General features: G+C 35.2%; 1 protein-coding gene across 6 annotated transcripts in view; it reads right to left on the bottom strand.

Annotated features, from left to right (window-relative positions):
- Positions 1–3,785: 3,785 nt before the first annotated feature.
- The window catches only part of MBTPS2 (membrane bound transcription factor peptidase, site 2), a 43,781-nt gene continuing 24,646 nt past the window's right edge, over positions 3,786–22,920 (bottom strand). Inside the window, exons 8-14 of one of the 6 annotated variants that reach the window (XR_012067632.1) lie at positions 20,782–20,876; positions 20,219–20,414; positions 18,300–18,375; positions 16,991–17,209; positions 10,481–10,597; positions 9,752–9,805; positions 8,564–8,618 (exon numbers count right to left, since the gene is read on the bottom strand). Coding sequence is in view for 5 of the 6 variants with exons in the window: in XM_072956784.1 (XP_072812885.1) it covers positions 14,638–14,755; positions 16,991–17,209; positions 18,300–18,375; positions 20,219–20,414; positions 20,782–20,876 (704 nt within the window). In the remaining variant the exon portion in view is untranslated. Of the gene's footprint in view, positions 3,942–6,156; positions 6,212–8,563; positions 8,619–8,945; positions 10,598–14,295; positions 17,210–18,299; positions 18,376–20,218; positions 20,415–20,781; positions 20,877–22,920 lie in introns of those variants that run through there. The other 5 variants (XM_072956785.1, XM_072956786.1, XM_072956787.1 and 2 more) reach the window with 5 other exon arrangements.

The raw sequence follows: 22,920 nt of genomic DNA, 5'->3' as shown, positions 1-22,920 counted from the left end.
CAGCTCTTAATTAAAAAAAGACATTTAAACTATAAACACCAGGAAGGTTAACATGAACTTGGTGTTCTTTGTTTTCTCTCTTATCATCTCTTCTGATGATCTTAGATTTGGATGGTAACTTTCTTTCCAAGTGAAATGTTTTCACATTATCGCTATAAGCAAAGTAGGTGCCTATTCTATGGATAGGGAAATACTGAGGCACAAAGAGTTTTTAAGTGACTTTCCTATAGCCATATAATTTACTTTGAACTCGCATCTATGGTGCACACCTTGGGGAACACGCTTTGCGATGTTAGTCAAGTTCAGGTTCACCTCCAGAAAGACTAGATAAACAATATTTTTTAAAGAGGGAGGTCCAGGAAGGAAGGCTTCATCTAAGTTCTGTTAAAAAAACCAAAATTTAACCAAGTAGATTTGAAGATCTAATTGTGTTTACTCAATGATTCATGAATCAGGAAGCATCCCATCTAATAAAGAGAAGAGCACTCTGAGGGGTTGTACAAAATGGAAGGTTTTTATAGGCAGAGGGAGGGTGGGGCAAGAAGGTACTCGCAAAAGAAAAGAAAGGATTGTTTCAGGCCAGAGGATCTTCTTTCTGGGGAAGGGAATGGCTGGGATCTTTGTCATGCAGATTACCTCACTAGGGTTGATCAAGAAATTTCAGATTGTCTGTTTAAAGGTCATATTCTTGGGAGAGGTTGAAATTGCCAGTAGGTCTTGGTTTGCTGTTGTGGAGGGGCAAATGGCTCTATTCTGGGACTGTTATTTCTTTTTGACAGTTCTATCTTTGCATGAAATGAAATATTATAACATCAAAAGAAATTTCTCATACAGAAAAGTCAATACATAAAAGTTAGATTTCAACCTAATGTTTTACAGTTTATAAGAATCCAGCCTTCCCCTGAGAAACTGTTGAGATGACTTTAAAATGATAATAACCTACTTTTTCCTCTGTAGGAATTCTAATAAACAAAGAACTGTTGTCGAACCCATGTTCGTGTGTCCAACGCACAGTGAGGCCAAACTTGAAATATCAGAGTTTGGAGCAGGGAAAGGATTACTGGAGGGCCAATCTAGGAGATCTGGCAGATTGTGCTCAAAAGATCTGAACTTCCTGATGGTTTTCAGGGAAGAGTTTTTAAAGGCAAAATCTGAGGTGAGGGCTGTAAGGTCTGACTTTCTTCTGATTGGTGGTGAATTAACAGGGTGGTGCTAAGCCTGAAGTAACCATTCTCCACCTGGGTGAGGGCCTTAGTTCCTGCAGAACAACTCAAAGATATGTATCAGATTGCTATGTATATCTCTTGAGTAGGAACTACACTCTGCACTTTTGCTTCTTGCTTTCCTTTGTTTCTGCATTCTCTCACTTCCCTAATTAGTAACTGTTTGAATCTGCCCTTTGGATCTCAGGGAAGGCTGAAACCTTTCTCCTACAAACAAGAAACAGGGGACACAACACGGAAAGGCTTTGTACCTAGGAGGGCCCCTGCCGAGTCCTGCTTGGTTTCACTCACCCTCCTTTCTTTGATACTCCTCAATCTTGAGGAGAATAGGTCTGGGACAAAAAAGGGAATAATGTTTTTGGATAGATAGGTTATTCATAAACTCAGCAGAGGAACTCAGTTTTAGGGGAACTTGGTTTCAGAACCAGTTTGTGTTATGTTTTAAATCAGAATTTCTCAACCCTGGAACCACGGACATTTTGGAACGGATCATTCTTTATTTTGAGGGACTGTCCTGTGCATTGTGGGATGTTTAGCAGGATACCTGGCTTCTACCCACTAGATGCCAGTGGCACCTTGCCAGTTCCCCAGTTGTGATATTCAAAAGTGTCCAGACATTGCCAAATGTCCCCTGGGGGACACAATCATCCCAGTTGAGAACCACTGGTGTGGTACATATGGTATATTAATTGTATTTAAATGAATTGTATTTAATAAGCTCTTGTTATGTCCAGATGAATGACAGGTGCAAAAAGATGGGGAGCTTGGACACTAACATCCTTTAACAGATGTTTCCATATTAATTTCATTTTTCAACTTGACACATTTTGAGAAAAATATATGTCTTAGCAAATAAATGGAAAAGTAAAATGGACATCAATTGTTAAGTATAGTGTTCCAAATCTGCAAATCAAATGTGTGTGTCCCATATAAATTACAGTAAAATCTTAAATGTTAATGCAGATAGCTTTCTAGCAAAATGCTGGGTAAAAATAACAGATTTGTTCATTTTGTAATTACCTGTGAATAACAATGCTTTATTAGTAAATACTTTTTTTTTTAAAGAAAAATTCAAGTTCAGATATCTAGGTTTTTTTTTTTTTTAAGTGTTACAGAAACAACTTCAAAGCTGCTTCATTTATGAATTCTACTTTAAATCTGAAGAATTCATATGGTATTTCAAATTGGACAATTTAAAACCCTCATTACAATTAGAATAAATGACACATTTGAATTGGGATCCTTAAAAAAAGCCTTGACTAATTCAGATTGGCAGCCTTATCTTTGCCCTTAAAATTGAAACCAATTAATTTTGGAGTGTGTTCTAATAACTGTGCCAATAAATTTGGCCCCAATTTTTTCCCAATATACATTTCCACTCTAGTAGTATGTCTTTCCTCATACATTATGATCAACTCTTTCTCATGGTACAATGCCTGAAACATCACAAGGGTAACCCTTGGGCTGTATCCTGGGATCCTCCATGTATTCCCAGTCTTACAAAGATTTTCTCGTGTATTTATGTTCAGTAATATGCCCTCCTAATATCTGAGGGAAAATTAGTAATATTGGGTATAAAATAGTTTCTTCCTGGACTGTACTTAAAATATCCTTGGATCAGTTAAGAAGCTTTCAGCTGTGAATAACTATATCCAACTTAAAGTGGCATAAGGAACAGAAAGTTTTATTGTCTTACCTACAAGAAATTGAGAGGTAGGTGGTTGTCCCAACATAAACAGTGTCATCAGTGACCCAGACTCTTTCCATCCTTGTATGTTGACATCCTCAGTGGTTCACTTTTATCTACTGCTTAATGGCTACAGTATAGCCTCCTCAGCTCTCATGGCCTAAGAAACGACAGAAAGGAAGAGGTGGGAAAGAAAGTTCTTGAATATCTTGCTTTCATCAGGATGGAAAATCTTTTTAATCTTTTTAGAAGGCTCTAAACGGATTGTTGCTGAAATGCTTATTGACCAGACGTGGGCCATATGGTCAGCCCTCCCTGCAATGAGGGTAAAAGAGACAGTATCTGGCATTTCTGGCCTCTCTTATGGGAAGCACGCCCTGCCAGAAGGGAAAAGAGGGCAATGGCTTTTGGGTAGGCAACCAAATGTGTACACCAACTCATATTTTGGGAGAATGCTCCTCAATTAAAAAATCTGTGATATTACAAACATTCTATGAGCATTCTAAATAGGTACCTCTTCCCTATATTTCTTGTTTCGATTTGAAAATGAAAAATGTAACCCAATTCAGTATGAGAAATATTTTATACTATATAAAACTGCAAGTAGGTGAAGGTTATAGTAAGTTCCCAACATAGAAGCCTGCTGATTTCCCTTTGGTAAGGGAGATCCTTTGAAATCCTGGGTGTTGCCTTATTTCCACAGAGCTTGCATGTTCAAAAAATGTGCTAATAGTGTTTTCAAAGACATACAAAGGGAAATCATTTCGTATGTTCAACCCCTTTACTTTTCAGGTTGCATCCAATTACTTCATACTAACCACTCTCCAAAGTGTGCTGGAGGTCCTGGTTCAAAACACGTGAGTCAATCTCTCAGGTTGCATCTCTTCTGAGTTCCCTTGCCTGAAGTAGATTTAGGCTGGTTGAAGCATAGGCTTTCTTCCTGGAAGCAGGTGCCTTCTGATTTTCGGACATACTCCTTGAACATCTTCCTTCAGGAATGGGATTGGCGGATTGTGCTCCAGCAGAAGCTCCTGCCAGACAAAGAGATGAAGACCTGTGAGTTTCCTGGGGCTGCCCCTGACCTGCCAACATTCCCCACTGGGCTCTGAAGCCAGGTTTGTCCTTGAAGCTCTGCTGCTTCTTAGAGGTGGAGGCTTGGGCATGTTAGTGAGAAGGGACTTGAAGGCTTTCAACTTCTGACAGTCACCAGTGGGTGGCTAAGCTAAAACCTGGACCCCAAATAATTCTTGTTCCATTTCTTCTTTTTATTCTTTGTAGGAATTATTTAATAATCATATAGTATGACAAGGCAAATGCATCTCCAGTACATTCAGACAACACCAAAGATTGATGACGAATTATCTGAAAAGTTCATTCTTATCATAATGTGACAAGCCACTTTCATTTTTCTCAGAGGTGGAAAAAAATTACCTAACTCTCACTCACCTTATATTAGTAAAAGACAAGATCTTTTCTTTTCTTTAAACAATACTGCATATACATTTTTTACAGTGAGCAGGGAGCTAACTCTACATGCCTAAAATTCACATGCTTGCCGTACTCCAACCTGGGGAAATGCCTTAAGTTATGTGTGGCTCCCATTGCAACAGTAGAAAGTACAATTATGCTCATCCATCTCCTTGTCTCCAATAGCTGAGAGGAGGAGTGCAAGTGGAATGTACAACTATAAGAGAGGATCATTTTCTACTTTATAGTGGCCTGTATCCACCCACTCAAGATAGCTCGGTGAGTATTACTATGAGAGTCGCCATACCAAGAGTAAGTACAGGATCACGGCTCTCAAGGAATTCATAAACCAGGAAGGGAAATAGGACACATGAAGTCATAGGGGAATGTCATGAGCACAAATGTTTTTAAAACTTGAGGACACATGCTACAACATGGATGAGCCTTGAAGACATGCTAAGTTAAATAATCCAGTCACAGAAGGACAAATACTGTATGAGTCTACTTATATGAAGTACTTAGAGTAGTTAAACTCATAGAGACAGGAAGTAAAATGGTGGTTGTCAGAGGCTGCAGGGTACAGTTACAGTCTTGTAAGATGAGAGTTCTGGAGATGCTTGCACAATGTGAATGTACTCAGTGACACTGAACTGTACACTTAAAATGGTTAAAATGGTAAATTTTATGTTATGTATATTTTACCGCAACTAAAAAAAAAAATCACTTGAGAATAAGTATAAAATTATGATGTAACGTACAGAACACAAGACTTGGGGCTAAAAGAACCCTGAGTTCTCATCTTTGCATTTCTACTGACTGTGTGGTCTTAGCCAAGTCATTTTTTCTCTTTATTATTCACTCTTTTTTAAAATTGAGGTAGAGTTGATCTATAATATTATAAGTTTCAGGTGTACAACATAGTGATTCACAAGTTTTAAAGGTTATACTCCACTCACAGGTATTATAAAACATTGGCTATATCGTTATGTTGTACAATATACCCCTGTAGCTTATTTGTTTTATACATAGTAGTTTGTACCTCTTAATCCCCAACCTCTATCTTGTCCCTCCTTCCTTCCTCCTCCCCACTGGTTTTGTTCTCTATATCTGTCAGTCTGTTTCTTTTTTGTTATATTCACTAGTTTATTTTTTGGATTCCATGTAAGTCATATCATACAGTATTTGTCTTTCACTTATTTCACTTAGCATAATACCCTCCAAGTCCATCCATGTTATTGCAAATGGGAAAATTTCATTTTTTTTTTTACAACATATACCACATCTTTATCCTTTTGTCTGTTGATGGACACTTAGGCTGCTTCCATATTTTGGCAATTGTAAATAATGCTACTAAGAACATTGGGACACATGTGGCTTTTCTAATCAGTGTTTTCATTTTCTTCATATATATACCCAGAAATGGAATTGCTGGATTGTATGGTAGTTCTATTTTCAGTTTTTTGAGGAACCTCCATACTGTTTTCCACAGAGGTTGTGCACCAATTTTACATTCCCACCAACGGTATATGAGGGTTCCCTTTTGCTCGCATCCTTACCAACATTTGTTATTTGTGGTCTTTTTGATGATAGCCATTCTGACAATTGCAGTGATATCTCATTGTGGCTTTGATTTGCATTTCTCTGATGATTAGAGATGCTGAGCATCTTTTCACGTGCCTGTTGGCCATTTGTATATCTTCTTTGGAAAAATGTCTATTCAGTACTTCTGCCCATTTTTAAATTGGATTTCTTTTTAATGTTGTATGAGTTGTTTGTATTTTGGATATTAACCCTTTATTTAGTGAAGTCATTTAACTTCATTAAACATCCCAACCTATAAAGCAGAGAAAATGACTGTAAGGGGGAATTCAAGGAGGTAATGTATGAAAAAGCCACTTAGCTAAATGTATGGTGTGATACAAAATAAGTTGTTATCATAGGGATGATGAGGGAAAGTTTCATAAGGGCAATGAGACTTGAACTGGCCCTGGAAGGGTAGGGAATAACATTTACAGAGTGCCTACTGTGTGTCTATCTCAGTTCACATTACAGAATTTTTGAAGGTATTACCCTCAAAAACAAGAAATTAAGACAGAGAGATATCATTTGCCCAAACCCAAAAAGTAGCTTTATCTTTCAAATTCCTCATTCTTTCCACTCATAGGAAGTTGTGAAATAAAAAGGTGTTCATACTGGAAATAGATGAAAATAGAAAATGAAAAAGCAGAAATAAATGCTAGAAGCTGGTTCTTTTTTTAAAAAAATCATTTTATTTTGAAATAATTTCAAACAAAAGTTTCAAGAAGAGTACAAAGAACTCCCTCATACCCTTCATCCAGATTCAACAATTGTTAATATTCTGCCATCAACATTCTATGAAAATAGAACTACTACTAATCTCTCTCTCTGAACCATCTGAGAGTATGTTTTGAATACCATGTCCCTTCACTCTGCCATATAGCAAAAATTTTCCTCTACCCTCTTAGGTTAATGACTTGGGGCCTGCAAAGTAAACTGATAAAAGACAGATAAGGAAGAGAAAAAAACAGATTTAATTACATATATAGCACAGGAGTTCACAAAGAAATGTGACTCAAGGAGACAGAATTTAGGGCTTACCTATCATCCTAATAGGGGATGGGAAGGGACAGAGGAGCACTTCTGGAAGAACAAATGACTTCTTAGAAGCTGGGGAGAAAGGGCACTTAAGAAAAATAATCAACTCTTTGGAAAGATTAAATGGATCCTTAGGAGTATAGGTGGGAGATAGGATAGTTTTGTGACAATGTTTGTTTGAGAAGATTAGAGGTGTTCCTGGGGAGACCATTTATGATAACAGTTCTTCCGGGAGGCTCTGCTTTTAGGTAGATAGAGGATCTTAGGAACTCAAACTCCTTCAGCAAAAAATCACAATGCCTTACTCTGGACCCCTTCAACTTCAGCCCTGTATTTTCTAAGAATGTAGGTAAACACAGAACATTCTTGAAATCATGAAATTCAATGCTATTATTCCAGAGCTAAGCACTCTGTGCCTGTTCCACAAGTGCCTCTGCTGGCAGGTTTTATGTAGAAGTGCGACTGGCTAAGCTGCTTCTTGCAGCTATGTGAGGACTCCATCTCACTCAAAAGACTGTCCTAAAAACTTCAGACTCAAGTGATCTTTGATGGAGAACTTCACCTGAGGTTCTCCATCAGACCTACAGATAACTACACTTGGACCCATCTTTCTTCTTTCCCCACTTTGTGCCAAGAGGTCATTCCCTCCTGCTGAGGGCAACTGCTCTATTTGTGCGGTGGATCCCGTCTACTCCCTTGATCTATCTTTCTTTCTCTCGGGTTCTTCCCATTAGCACCAAAAACATGACCATGATCTTCCCACTGCTAAAACAATGACAAGAACAAAAACTTTTCACTACATACTTTAGCAAGTCCCACACTCTTTCTCAATGCCCCTTCCAAACAGAACTTCTTGAGGGCATTTTCTGCACTTGTAGTCTCTACATGCCCTCCATCCAGTACAACCTGGCTCAGTTTGCCCTGCTCTCTCATCTATGAACTCCTGTTAAATCCCATGGGCACAACCACATCTCATATTATTGACATCTTCTTGACACATGCTCTTCGCTTTGTTTCTCTAATACCAAAATCTCTCTTATGGTTTTATTAATTTTTCTGAAGTTCCTTCTGTTTCCTCTTCCTTTTTACGTAAATGCTGGTGTTCCTGAGAGCTCTCTTCTAGGACACCTTCTCTTTCCTTTCCATTCTTCTACATTCTCCCTGGACTATTTATCCACTCCCACGGTTTCAATTACATATTTGGTGTGCATCAGCTCATCCATGGACCAACTAATTTCTTCTGAATTCCAGACCTGTACATCCAATGGTCCACTTGAAGTCCTCCCAGGCATTCATACTCAGGAGTTTCAAACTGAACTGCTCATTTTCTTATGTTCCTAGCTCTATTAAAGTCAGTGACATCATTTAGTTGTCCAAGCCAGAAATCTGAAGTCTTCTTGACTCTTTCTCGAACATAAATTACATGTGACCATCAAATACAGTGGATTCTACTTTTGAGTTGGTCCTCTTCTCTCTTTTAATCTCTACTGCCACCATTCTATTCTGTATCATCATCATCTCTTGCCGAGATTACTGAAATAGTCTCCTGATCAATTTTATTGCCTCCAGACTTGCTTTTCTCCAATCTATGCTTTTGGAACATAGTAGGCGTACAATAAATATTTCTTAAATGAAGGAAAGGATATATATATCAGTTCTAGTGACTGCAGAATGAGGATGAGCAAGGAAAATGGAATATTTTAATCCAATAAGCATTTCTTAGAGTAGTATATTTGCAAGAGTCATACTCTAAAATTTGGCAAGTTAGAAAACCAACTACAATGATCTCAGAAGAAAAGCATTTTAAATGGGAGAAAAAAAGCACACTTAACCAACTTTTTAAAAACTGATCATTTATTATAAATAGAAAAATTAAAATTTTATAAGAAATAAAATACAAATCCATAGTATCCAAATCTCTTATTTTCATGATTTAAAGTCATGACTAAAATTAATGCATATATTTTAACAAGTAATCAAGAAATGCAGTGTTCCATACTTAATCATTTTATGTCTAAAATAGATGAAGATACCTACTTTAAAACCAGGACATCTATTTCAAAGACAGATTTTTTTTTAACCTTTAAAGCTAATATTTAAGATTTCAGAGTGAGAGAAATTGAAGTTTGAAAATCTAAGAATCAAAAAATATTTTAGTTAAGAAGGTGATGAAAACAATATCTTTAGGTAATGATATATATTAAGGATAATTTCCAGATTGCTAATCTATATTGTTTAGGAATGAGAAACACTATTCAGTAAAAATAAAAACACCTTAAGGAAAAGAAATGATTTAAGTACTCTGTTCAATTAAAACACATGAGATATACTCTCAGTTCATTATATTACTGAATTGAAAAAGTAAAATAATAATTGCCTCTTGTTAAATAAGGATAATGTCACTTATTACAGCTATTCTCTCCAAAGGATATAAATTTATATCCTGGTTGGTATGAAATTCTCTTAAGATGAAACCATCTCCTTTGAGATGATTGGTTAATCATTTGGGAATAACAAAACCCAAGATTATATCTCTTCTTTGCACCAACATCAAAATAATTGCATACAGGTTAAAGATTTGAATGATTGAAAAATGAAATCACAAAACCATAAGAAAATGTTTGTGAATATTGATAAAGTCTTGAGAAGACTTTCAAAACATATCATGAAAGGTGGAAAGCATAAGGCAAAATTGACAGAACATGATATATGAAAATATAAAAATAAGCATAATTAAATGAAGTTCTAATATACTCACATGTAACAAATCAAATGGTAGAGCTGAGCTTATGATGAAAAGCAGTAAGAAGAGCTTATGATGAAAAGCAGTAAGAAGAAAAATGGGCAAACGATGGGGATAAACAAAAAGAACACAATGGCCAATAAATACATTTAAAAATATTCAAGCTTTTTTCTAATCAAAGAAATGCAAATTAAAATGAGACGCCATTTTTCCTTACCCAATTAACAGAAAAAAAAAGTAAATGCAACAAGTCTATATATATATAAAAAAATATGAAAAACTCTGTTCACAATTTAAGATAGCAAGACTTTTCTTTCAGGATTATCTTAAGAGGTTCTAGAATTATCAAAAATCATAGATATGCCAAAAAAATTTAGTTATACAGATACACCTCATAGCTTTGCTTATAACATTGAAAATCTGGAAATAATAGAGATTGAGAAAATGATGGCATATTTAACACTGCAATATTTATAGCCATTAAAATAATACTAGAATATTAATAACATTGAAAAATACTTTGAATATTTTATCAAGTTTAAAAAGCAGCTTACCAATTAACTACAATATAATCCTATTTTTCAGTAAATTACAATTTACTTTCATTTAACTTGTTTTCTATAATGAACCTGTATTTCTTTTCTAGTAAGAAATAAATTGTTTTCTATAAAGGTCAAAAGATTACATTGTCTATCTCTTTCGGTTCCAATTCCTTACCCCCCAAGTAAACTCCTTATTACCAACCTCTTTTCCCCAGGTATTTCCATAACAGAAAAGGAGGTGCCCCGAACTGGAGAAGTGAACATTCTGTAAATTGCTAAGTGCTACCTCCCATTGTAGGTTTCTGGTGATGCATAAAGCCTAGGAAGAAAATTAGAAGCCATTAAAGGAGGGAAACAAAGTAGATGAAATGGAAGAAAAGAACGCTAGGAATAAAGTAAGAAAGTTAAAGAAGCTAAGGTATGGGCCAATATGTTTGCAAATCCTTGATGAAAATGTGAGTCCTAAATGATGACAAGGTGATAAACATTACAGGGAAATATGGGTAAAGGATGTGGATACAAAATCTACAAAAGAATAGACATAAAAAAAAAGTTTAGCCTCTTTTCTAACTAAAAAAAATGCAAATTAAAATATGTTGGAAAAAAAAGATTATCAAGATGCAATATCCCAGACTATGTACAGAGTAGACAGCTTCCTATTGTCTGATTTAGTCCTCAAAGTTCATCCTACTCCGAATTCCCATAATGGTTCATCACAGTGCCTCCTTCTTAGTTATGATAGCTTAGGTGAGACCAGATTGATTTTTTTTAGAGCAATGTCTCATATTGTTTAATGCTGTAACCTATACATTATGAAACACAGTACATGCAAACAGCACAAAGATTCTGAATCTCCTATTTTGTAACTAATACTATACGAATGTGGCACATACATAAGCTTAAAACCTTAAAAGATTATGCTTTCTTCCCCACTTTTCATTTTCTATTCATTAATCAGAAGCTAGACACTTTAATCTAAAAATAAATTAAAAAATATATTTTAGATCCTTCTGGGTAACTCACTCCTAAAATTAATAAAGTCAGTTTAGGAGCAAAATCAACAAATCCAACTCACTAGGTGAGACCAGATTTAAATGCCCATGTTACAATCAATGAATACACCCGTGAACATAGGTTATTTTGAGTAGTTTCAATGAGCAAAATCCTTAGCCAACATCCTAAGCATGATTTTAGGTTTACTTTGATTGGGTGAAGAAATGTTTAAAAGAGTTAAGGCTCCAGGAGATACTCTGGACAACCAGAACTAGCCCCAAGGCATTGGAAGCCAAAAGGCATACCAAAAGGAGGCAAGAGCTAATACCAGTATGGACTGAGATACAAGGGCAAATGTATGTCATAATTCTGTATTCTGAAAATAAATACAAAAATAAGTACATAACAGTAACTTGAAAATATCAGGCACCATATTAACAACTTTATGTAAACTGTTTAATTCAATAATCTTATAAAGGAAAATACTATTACGTCTACTTTAAAGATAGTTCATTCTACATAGAAAAATAAACCTAGATTTCCTACCTCACACCATATATTCTAGAAATTAAAGATCTCATTGTGAAAGCACAACTCTAAATCAAATAGAAGAAAGTATAGAGTATTATTTGTGACTCTGGGACAGGACAGAACTTTTTAAGATTCACAAAATACAGTGAGTTAAGAAATTATAGATTTCAATACATCAAACTGAAGATGCTTGTTCAACAAAGCACCTCATAAATAAAAATTTAGATGGGTGATAGTTGGGGAAAAATTATTTGCAACATCTAAAATGGACAAAAGATTGATATCTAGAACATGGGTTGTTCTGTAAATAAATAGTAAATATAGGTTTTGTGGGCCATATTGTCTCTAATGTAACTGTTCAATTCTGCTATTGTACCATGAAAGCAACCATAGACAATACATAAATGAATGAATATGGCTGTGTTCCAATAAAATGTTATTAGCAAAAAATGGTGGTGAGCAGGATTTGGCCTTCAAGCTTGTAGTTTGTCGACCCCTAATCTAGAATACACAAAAACTTCTTACGGAACAATAAGAAAAATTTAGGACACTCAATGGAAAACTGAATAAAGGATATCAATAAGCAACTGGCAGAATGAAAATCCAAATGGCTAAACAAATATATGGAGTACGAGTTTATTAATAATATGAGAAATGAAAATTTAAAGGTAATGCCATTTTGCACCTTAGGGATTTGGCAGAATATGGAAGTCAGGTAACTTAGATGGAGGTTAAGGGTGTGGCGAAACATGAAACCCTCATTCCTTGGCAATGAAGGGAGTATCAGTTACAGAGAGCCACTCTGGAGAGCAATCTGGCAGTGCTAAATGAAATTAGTGTCTTTCCAGACTCCAAATAAAGGAGAGCTCTTTGATAAAGGGCAGCAGGCAGCCTTTTAACAACACACATACATTATCTTTATTTTGTAATTAGAGATAATATACATTATCTTTATTTCACTATGGATCCAAAAACACCAACATAGACTGTCACTAGTCCACAGACCAGCTGTTATAAACTACTTTCTACCAATATGCTTTAGACATGAAAATCTTAATATTCTTAGCATGTAATTATTTTACAGTTTAGAGTTTCGTATCTTTAAGAGAACTGACTTTATGATGCCTGATTAATGGAATGTAAAATTCACATGAACTTAAGATAAAGTGAGATTTAATTTTATAAGATGGAGACCCAATTACAGGGTTCTACTCTTAGATACTTCTGGGTTTTCCTTCTCTACAGCATCAGGAGCACTTCAGTAGAAGTCTGAGAAGCATTCAGATAATAAGAAGGGACAATTATTGAATATCCATCAATCTTTAGCTAAATAAAACTAAGATGTAAGGGTGTTTTTTTCCTTCTTTAATAGGAAATCAAATTACACAATATAATCTGCTTGGTAATTAGAATTGCAACTTCCTTTAGCCATTTTTTCCCTACCTCTACCCTGAATACAACCTATTATAGCATTAAGTTCTGAAATAGAGGCCTTCCCCTCATTGAATTCATTGAATTCATTTGCCATGGTCTGATAAAATATACAATGGATTATTCAATGGATTATTGTGGCCTAAACAGCAAGAGTAGCTTGCAAATGCACTGATTAAAAAGGCAATAAAGTATATCCACATGCTTTACCTTAAAAATAAATGTGTTATTCAACTCTATTCCAATGCAGAAAACCACTCCAGAGTTAAAATAGCTCTGAAATACATGTTTTTTTCTTTCTTTTATCACATATTCGATACTAAAGCATAAATATACTATTGTTTGACAAGTTATTAAAAGAAAATTAGTTTGTACTGAATTGCACACTTTAAACAGGTGAACTTTCTGTTATTTAATTGTATCTCAATAAACTGTTAGATAATCAGTCATCTAGTCTTGTGGCTCTTAACTGTAGTATAATAGGATCAGAGGTAAAGAGGAGGTGTGAAATAGGATTAGCCAATCAGGAACTGGGCTAAATTCTTAACATATTTTGTCTGGCTCTCAGTAGCCTAGAAAGAAAGAGAGGAAGAGGGGGAAGGTGAGGGAAGGAGAGGGAAAGGGAGGCAGGTGGGGGGGGGGAGAGGGAGTGTTTGTGTGTTTTAAGGAGGCTGGCTCTGTGGGACAAAAGAAGAAGTGCTATGGCAAAGGGTGAAGAACCAAATGTCATAGCTGAAACACTTTCTTTCACAAATTCCTAAAAACATAGACTAACCCAGAGAAGACTTCTGTCAGACACTAATGAAATGAGACATGGTGGTTCTCTTTCTTCATCTATGAACAGGTTATTTCCAAAACGTAGTGAGAGCACAGGAATTTCTTTTAAAAAAAGACTTCTTTCCATTGCCTGCCAACAACTTTCTTATACAGATTGCTTAAGTGAAAACTGAAGGCTGCTTTTAGAATCAAGAATTTAAAAACATCTAAGATTGTACTGTATATAAATGGAACAACTTTGACAGAAAAGAATACAAGTTAAAAAAAAAGACAACACATAGATGCTAAAACAGAAAATGCTGGTACACATTCTTTTATTGCTAAACATCAAATGCCAGCAACTGTTATCTTCAAGTTAAAGCCTAAGAATGAATTACAGCTCAATTGAAAGATCTATAGAAAAAATACCTATGCACCATTATGATGTGGACATTCAATAAATACTACTGGACAAACTGATGACTGAGAGCCACATATCCATGAACCACATGTTTACAATTTACTTTTAGACAGATAATGACCTTAAGAACGAATATCAAAAGGTCAAGTTTAACTGCATGTCTTTTCAAACTGAGATGCTGAAAATATATACATTCTTTACAGATCATAGATGACTTTAAAAAACACTCAAAAATGTAAACAACGCAGAATAGGAAGACTGAAAATAAAAGTTTCACTGCTGAACAATGTGACAACACAGAACACTTTCTTCAGATCCTCAAAATAATTCATTCTTCTGATTGCTCTACAGAAACCAAAATGGATTATTTTTGTAAAGATGATAATATACCAGAGACACAAAGACCTTCTAAGTTATTTTTTTATGTTAACATATATTTATAGTAAATATTCAGTAATACTTTTTACAGCTTTCTTAAATAGAAACATGCTTTTCTAATCCATAACTAACACTAATCACCATCCATTCAAGCACATTTATTAAGTACTTATGATGTCTCACGCACTGTGCCAGGGATGCAGAGATGAGTATGACACGGTCCTTGCCCTAAAAGTGCTCACAATCCAGCTGAAGAGACAACATGTAACATTTCCTTTCTTATATAATGAGGCCATTTCTCTAAAAATGGGACTGATCTGCTCAATATCCTAATACAATGTTCCCAAATCCTGACCCAATGGAGCAAAAGATCAAAGTGTTTAAAAGCTACAAGAAAACGAGGTGTTTGGGGTTTTTTTCCACCCAGAAAAAGAAGTTAACAAGTAGGCTTTGATCTGTTAAAATTTTTTCTGTTTCAAAAAAACTGACATGCACATATACATTTTCATTACTAAATCACTCAGTAATCGAATTAATTATGTATTTCACGGCATTCCCTAAGCTCTACCACCTGAACAAGGTCTGAGCATTACTCTGCTGATATACTTTAATTCTGAAAGACTGACCGCCTAAGAATAGAACAAATGCCTTTTTCCTAGGAAAACTGATACTCTGTATGGTTTTAACTAGTGATAATAACTGATGACCTTGAGTCATACAAAAAAAATGTTAAAATTATATTCAACATATAATTTCTGTTTAAGAAGGCAGGCAGATTTACAAAGCAATCTAAAGTTTCCTTAAAAATTAAAAAGTTTTAGTGCCTAAACAGCAACTCAGTGATCTCAAAGAAGTGAACCCGCATGGAATACCTCACTTAGTGAAGAAGTTAGATACATGACTGTTAATGTTGAGTGTATGAGAGAAGCACATATTTTTCACCAAAGAAACACCATGCTCATGCACTTCTAAGACCAATAGCTTCACGCTGGCCTATTGAATTCCCAGATCTCCCAGGGCTGCATCTCTGGTCCCAAAGACCTCAAAATAGGTGGGGCTCCTTCGGGTTCAAGAGTCAGTTTCCAGGCTCTGGCAGATCCACATGTGTACTCACATGCAGTCATTCTCACTGTACTACCAAGTCTTTTGTGGACTCACAGAGGAAGCTTAGGGGAAAGATGCAAAACAAGGACTACGTATTTAATTACTCAACACAGAGAAACATGGGAGCCACTGGTGAGGACAGAGTATGGTTCAGGGCTTCAGGTACTTGCTTCTTGAAGACAGGAACCCAGGAGCTAAGCCCCGGATAGCTTCAGTAGCACAAGACAAAAGGTCTACCCCGGTAGGTTTCCAAGCTTTGAAGCTCTGTAGAGAATGGTAACCAGGACTGCAGAAGGGCCTGTGATCTGTCTTGTAATATGCCACAAGATTCACCTGGCCCAGTTCTGAGGTTCAACCCTAACTGCCTCAGCTCACATGCTGCAGGTGAGAGATACTTCCTGTAGCTCACTCTGAATGAGGGAGGGTATGGGAATATATCATCAAAAAGGCAACTTTTGTGGGGCAAACCATGTCTCATGATTTTATAGGCCCTACTTCCTATTTGTTCACTTCTTTGTTTATCATTTGACAAAGATTTTCCCTTTTGTGTCAGCAGATTCTTTTATAGAATTTTATTAATTTACTTGTAATCAGAACTCAGTTGTCAGAGTACAAAACAATACACTACTAAATTTTAAAATACTTTTCAAACAAGACAAAGGACAAGAAATATAGGCCAAGAAAATGCTCACCTTTCCACTTGGCCAAAGTCTGGTCTCCTTCAAATCTGGATTGACGATGCTTTTTCAAGGTCTTCCCAATTTATCCCACCCAATCTGTTTTCCTTTACATTATATCAATGTGATATGGAGTCACACAAAAATGGTTTAATATAAATTTGTACTTGTTAAGAAATTGTTCCACAAGCATCTGAAGTTTGTAGGTTCAGTCTTCAAAACTAGAATGTAATCAGGGACTATGCCTTTCATTTCTTCTGTTTATCCCCCATCCCAGAGTTCAGAAACTCTGGATATAGGAAGAGCAAAGTTTTTGGCTAAAATGTAATTTTAAGGAAATACTTTATATGTCATAACAAGTAAGGTTTTCAATATTGTATACTGTAACTCAGAGATTCTATCAGATGAGTGCAAATATTACCGTGCTGTAACCATCCAGAGTCCCAGGGTCACATTGGCAGCCAAAAGCACACTGCCACCAAGCAAGATGAAAAATCCTATCAGGTCTTTGACATCGCTGTCTCCAATCACTGAGGTAAGAGTAGCATCTAGGAAAGAGTTTAAAATCCACTGTCCATCCAAAGCAAAGCAGGGCACTGCATTAACAATAGCCAGAGCTCCTGAGAGGGAAATCAGGTACCTGGTTAAAATCAGTTAAGGAGCCTACTGTGAGGTCTGAGTGCAAAGCACATTTCTGGGAGTCAAAAGCACGTATTTTATTAGGACTGGATTTGAGATTACAGGTGACTCTGCCTCTCTTTAAATCTCTGCTCACCAGTACAGGCCATTCCTTTTTAGATCTCTACTATTTAAAACAAATATTATTTTGAAGTCCAAAACCTTGACTAGTAAAATAAAGGCCAAACACTTGTAAACCAAGGCAATCTGTAATGAACTCCTAGGAAGCCCAACTCTAACCCTGTAATGATACAACAAGGGAAAATAATACATAAGGAGTAAGAAATAAGGGAAAGTTACTTTTTGACCCTTACAAAATATACCTTATATTAGATTTATAAAGATTTTGGCCCCTTAAACTCTATTGTACTATCATCTATAAGGTTATAGTGTAAATATTTCTGAGATAAACCTGCAGTCTACAAAGTACAATCTTGATTGTACACATTTTTAGTAACTCATTTGTTACTAATTTGCTCATTTGTTTTCCATTTCATTTTCTGGCAAATCATTAAGGAAAGAAATGAAAACTCTCTCCTAAAAGTGACAAAAATAAACTCTCCAAACTGTTCAGTTTATTCAAATTCTATATAAAAATAAATTTAAGATGTCACCTTTTATATGAAAACGTAACATGCTAAAGTACACATGAGATTTTGCCTTCTGAATGCTATTTTAGTAGTGGAAACCAGTTTGATCTCCCTTATGCATTTCTCCATTTGGTCAGAGCTAACAGGCTCAGAGAGGGAGAATTCACCTCATTAGCAGCTGAAGTCTTCATCCTTTATAAACTTACTAAAAGGTTTTAGACCTATAAATTCAACTCTCAATTTGTATTCTAGGTTTCTTCCCTTTCTCTCCTCCTGATCAATCTCTCTCCTCCGACTTCTTCCTTCCTAGGTATAATCTGATCTTTTTCAACTTTAAAGTCTCTTTTTTAAGTTATCAGCAATTGATATGTGTAAGGTCTATACATGCTCTTTATTCCAGGTAAGACTGATCAAGTTCCAAGTAGCACACTTTTAAAAGATTTTTCATACCAAAAAGGATACTTGACAAATGTCTCCACAACCACAGGCAGATCTATGCTTAGAAAGTTGAAACGTGGGATAAAACTGGTGATGCTCACTAAAAATGAAAAACAAGAAACAATGAATATTATACAGATAAGCAAAGCACTATGAATCTTACCATATGGCTAAAAATTGGGCTAGCCTATGAAACTGACTAAGGAAGCCCTTCCCCAACATATGCAGGCAGGGTATATGCCCCACATATAAAAGCAGTCAAATTGTAGAATACCTAATTAAAATAGAGGAATACGGAAATTCATTTTCCAGTGTGTACTTTTTATTTTGAGGTGATAATAAGATAAAACTAATTATATACCAAGTATGACTACCAAATACAGAGAATGACTTAAAAAATACACTAGAATTTACATCAAAAGAGTCCTTATCCTTTTGAAGAAGTACTACCTTAAAATCACATTCACTCCAACTATCATGCCACTTGATCTCTTTCCGGTCTTGGTTTTTTCTTCATTGTTAAAACAAGGATTAAGACTAGGGGAGTTTTAAGGTCTTTTCCATTCTGTGGATTCCATAATCCTGTTTTTGTTTAAAACATTAAAGAAAAAAAAACCCAAACTCTCTTGTAATTAGCTAGAACTCACAGCACACATTTCTGAATTATCCTAAAGAGGGACATTTCTACATTTGTTGAGGGTGTATTTAATATTTGCACTCTAGAGTCACTTGGTGTCAAACTAACAAGAATGACCCAGGTTGTATCTTAGGATATGACTATGGACCAATGACAGAAGCTTTTATTTTATTTTGTTTTTTTTATAGGGGGAGGTAATTAGGTCTATTTGTTTATTTATTTTTAGAGGAGGTACTGAGGATTGAACTCAGGACCTCATGCATGCTAAGCATGTGCTCTTCCAGTTGAGCTATACCCTCCCCTAGAAGTTTTTAAAAAGTACCATAAAGCCCACATGTCCATTAACTGATGAAAACAGAAAATGTAATATGTCCATACAATGAAATATTATTTGGCCATAAAAAGGAATGAAGTATTGACACATGCTACAACATGGATGAACCTTGAAAATATGCTAAGTGAAAGAAGCCAGCCACAAAATATTTCATTTATATGAAATGTGAACAGGCAAACTTAAAGAAACAGAAAGTAGTTAGTGGTTTCCAAGGGCTGGCTGGGGTAGGGGGGATGTTTGTTGAGGAGCAATGAGGAATGACTTCTTAAAGAGTATGGGGTTTCTTTTTGGGGTTATGAAAATATTCTGGAGCTAGATTGTGGTGATAGTTGCACAACTCTGAATATATTAAAAACTACTGAATTGTACACTCTAAAAAGGTGAATTGTATGGTATGCAAATTATATTTCAATAAAACATTAAAAAAGGAACATTAGAAAACCTTGTACAACAAAATGAGCTAGATTATATGATCTTCAGCCATATGGGGAAGCTATCTATTTAGTCCAATCATGTGCCACTGTTAAAACAATTATGTTGGCCCAGTTTTGAAATTATATTCATATAAAATTCATGTGTCATACACAAATTACTTCATAGTCATTATCACTATGATTCCTGGCATTCTTTGGGGTATGCTACTCTTGGCTACTGTTTTGGGAGCCTGGATACATTTAATAAATTCTTAGAGAATACCTGAGAGATCATCTATGTGACTTGGACATAAAAGATGAAGGAAAAATGCATTACTCTCCGTAGGCAGACATGGGGTTCAGCCCCATCTTGCTTTATAAATTCAGATTATTTTTCTACTACTTAAATTTCATTTAATATATAAGAACAAGTTAACAAGACTTTGAAAAGTGATCAAATATAATAAATAAAATTAATGCAAGATTTGCACTGAGTTTCTACCATTGAGAATATATGCCATCTTAATGATGTTCTGGGGTCTACCACAATAATACCCACCTGTATAGTGAAGGTGCAGTGGATGTCCTACATACAACATATCAATTTGAGGTGGGTGTTTCACTTTTATTAAGCGAGTATGAGTTTCCAAAGAAGGTATTATACAGAAACTTGAACTTGAGCTTTTTTTACAGTCTTTATTGGTTCTACAAACTTGGGTGGCTTCAACTGCTTTCCGGGCAGGTAGACAGGTATGCTAGGGATAAAATATTAGTTACTCGATACTAAAAATGACTTAGTAACAAGAAAAACAACACTAAGTTACATGTCTTCTATATTTTTCATGTCAACTAGTATATTAGGAACGAAGTTCACATAAAGGAAATGCCATTTATGTGTATCTACTATAAATTAGATTCACGTACTCCACTTTGGCCAAGTAAAATATTACCACTATAAAATTTTTAAAGATTTTCAGATGAAATATAACATGTGAAATGTAAAGATTTTAATAAATGATACAAAGCAAAAGGGAGATGTTTTCACAGATGCCATTTTAGTTCTATGTACTTATTTTGTAGTAATTATATCAGGCACGCATGACTGCTTCAGGGACAACTTACCAAACGCTTATTAAAATTATTTCTATAGGAAAAGCACACATCTGTAAGGCTGTGATTGTTACAGCATTCAGTCGAACCATCTAGCCGTTTGTATGCTAAAGAGAAATAGTTTATGAGAATCCGTTATAAAAAAAAAAGAGTCCATTATATAGAAGTACATTTGTAATAAGAATTTTGCTTTCAAGACAAAAAGAGTTAAGTAAAATGCATAGGAATTCAGAAACAACTGTATAATTGAGAGTTCAGCTTACTGGCTGCTTGCTGCAGAGTTTGATTTTATGTTACAAAAAGAGATATATCCAATTTGAAATCAAGAAGCAGCAATTACCCTAGGTTAGTTGTCTTCATATAAACTTACCCACTCACAAAGCTGGAGTTCCAGAGTCCCAGTAGATTTTGCAATAACTCCAGCTGGTCAAGCACAAATATTTAATGAACCACAATTAGATGCCCTAATGCTGCTGATCCAGTACCACTGCTGGTAAACTCCTGAGCTGTGATGTTAGCAGAGTGACCCAGAGGATGCCTAAGAGATATCCCTAATATATCAAATATCTGTCCCACTTCCAGGCTTACCTTAGGCCTCTCCCCACAGAACCGGGGCAGCCCAATTTGACCCCATAGATGTGCACATATATGCAAGCATACCAGTAATCCAGTTACCATTTTTGGAAGGCAACAGAAACAGGACAACTATTTATTCCCATTACTCTTTTTTTTTTTCCCCAAGTTTCTTGGTAGACTGCACTTGTACCTGGGACAGCTAAGGATGAAATAGATATTGAAGAAGAATTATTCTGGGATTGATTTTTTTTTTTTTAGCGTGGAAAGAGTAATATATGCTTCAGGTTTTTAAACAAATATCTTCAAAATACAGCACTTGATCCATAATGGTGAAATATTCAAAAAGTTAATAAGGAAAGGGTTTCAGAGTATTTCAAGAAAAATTTCACTTGCATTCTGACAGGAAAAAGACAAACCTTAAACATCTGAAATGCAGATATCCTAATAAAGCAATCCTGTTAGAGAGAACTTTATTTGATTATTATGTCATTTTGGCTTTTGTAATTCAATACAGATTATACCAAATTTAGAGAAACCTAAGGAAAATAATATAGGACTTAAGGAGTATGAAATAATGATTATTTTTCTTACAGAAGAACACACCGTGGATTATATACCCAACTGAAAAGATGTAATACATAGAAAAAGATGAGGTGTAATATGAAGTACTGAGTGCGAGCCATAAAGTATTTTTGCCCCTGCCAAAAATGGATTCTGCATCTAATCAAGCCTCTAGACCTAACCACCAAGTACAGGAAATTTGGGAGACACCTGAGCATGTTAATGATATCTTGTGGATAACATATAACTAGACAAATTCAGAATATGGGAAATTTGACAAATAAATAAGTCAGTTTCTTAAATAAATAATGTATAAGAAAGTCAGGGGCAATTATTACAGCTTAAAAGAAACTTAAAATCTGAAAAGAAAAAGTATATATATGTATGTACATATATAATTGAATTGCTTTGTTGTACATCTGAAACTAACATTGTAAATCAACTACACTTCAATAAAAATTTTTTTAAAAAGGAACTTAAAAGATAGACCATCCAACTTAAATTATTAAAAAACTAGGGAAGATGGGGGAGGGTATAGCTCAGTGAGAGAGTGCATGCTTAGCATGCACAAGGTCCTTGGTTCAATCCCCAGTATCTCCACTAAAAAACATAAAAATAAAATAAAATAAATTAAAATAAATAAACCTAATTACCTCCACCAACCCCCCAAAATAATTAAAGTGGTAAAAACAAAACAAAATAAAAATTAAAAAAAAAGGAGAGTGCATACAAACTAGATATTAGGAATTATTGCTAATTTTGTTAGGTGCGGTAACAGTACTGTGGTCATGTTTAAAAGGTCATCATCTATTAAAGATATGTTAAAGTTTATGGATGAAATGCAGGATGCCTGGGATGTGCTGTAAAATAATTCTGTCAAAGGTAGGCAGGTTGGATGAAAAAACTGGCAAAATACTGACAACTGCTGAAGCTAGGAGAAGGATTCATGAGGTTTCATTTATACTACTCTCTTGACATTTATGTACATTTGAAAAATTTTTACAATAAAAAGTT

This window comes from Vicugna pacos, chromosome X, assembly GCF_048564905.1.
Source record: "Vicugna pacos chromosome X, VicPac4, whole genome shotgun sequence".
NCBI lineage: Eukaryota > Metazoa > Chordata > Mammalia > Artiodactyla > Camelidae > Vicugna > Vicugna pacos.
This window is presented reverse-complemented; position numbering and strand designations above follow the sequence as displayed.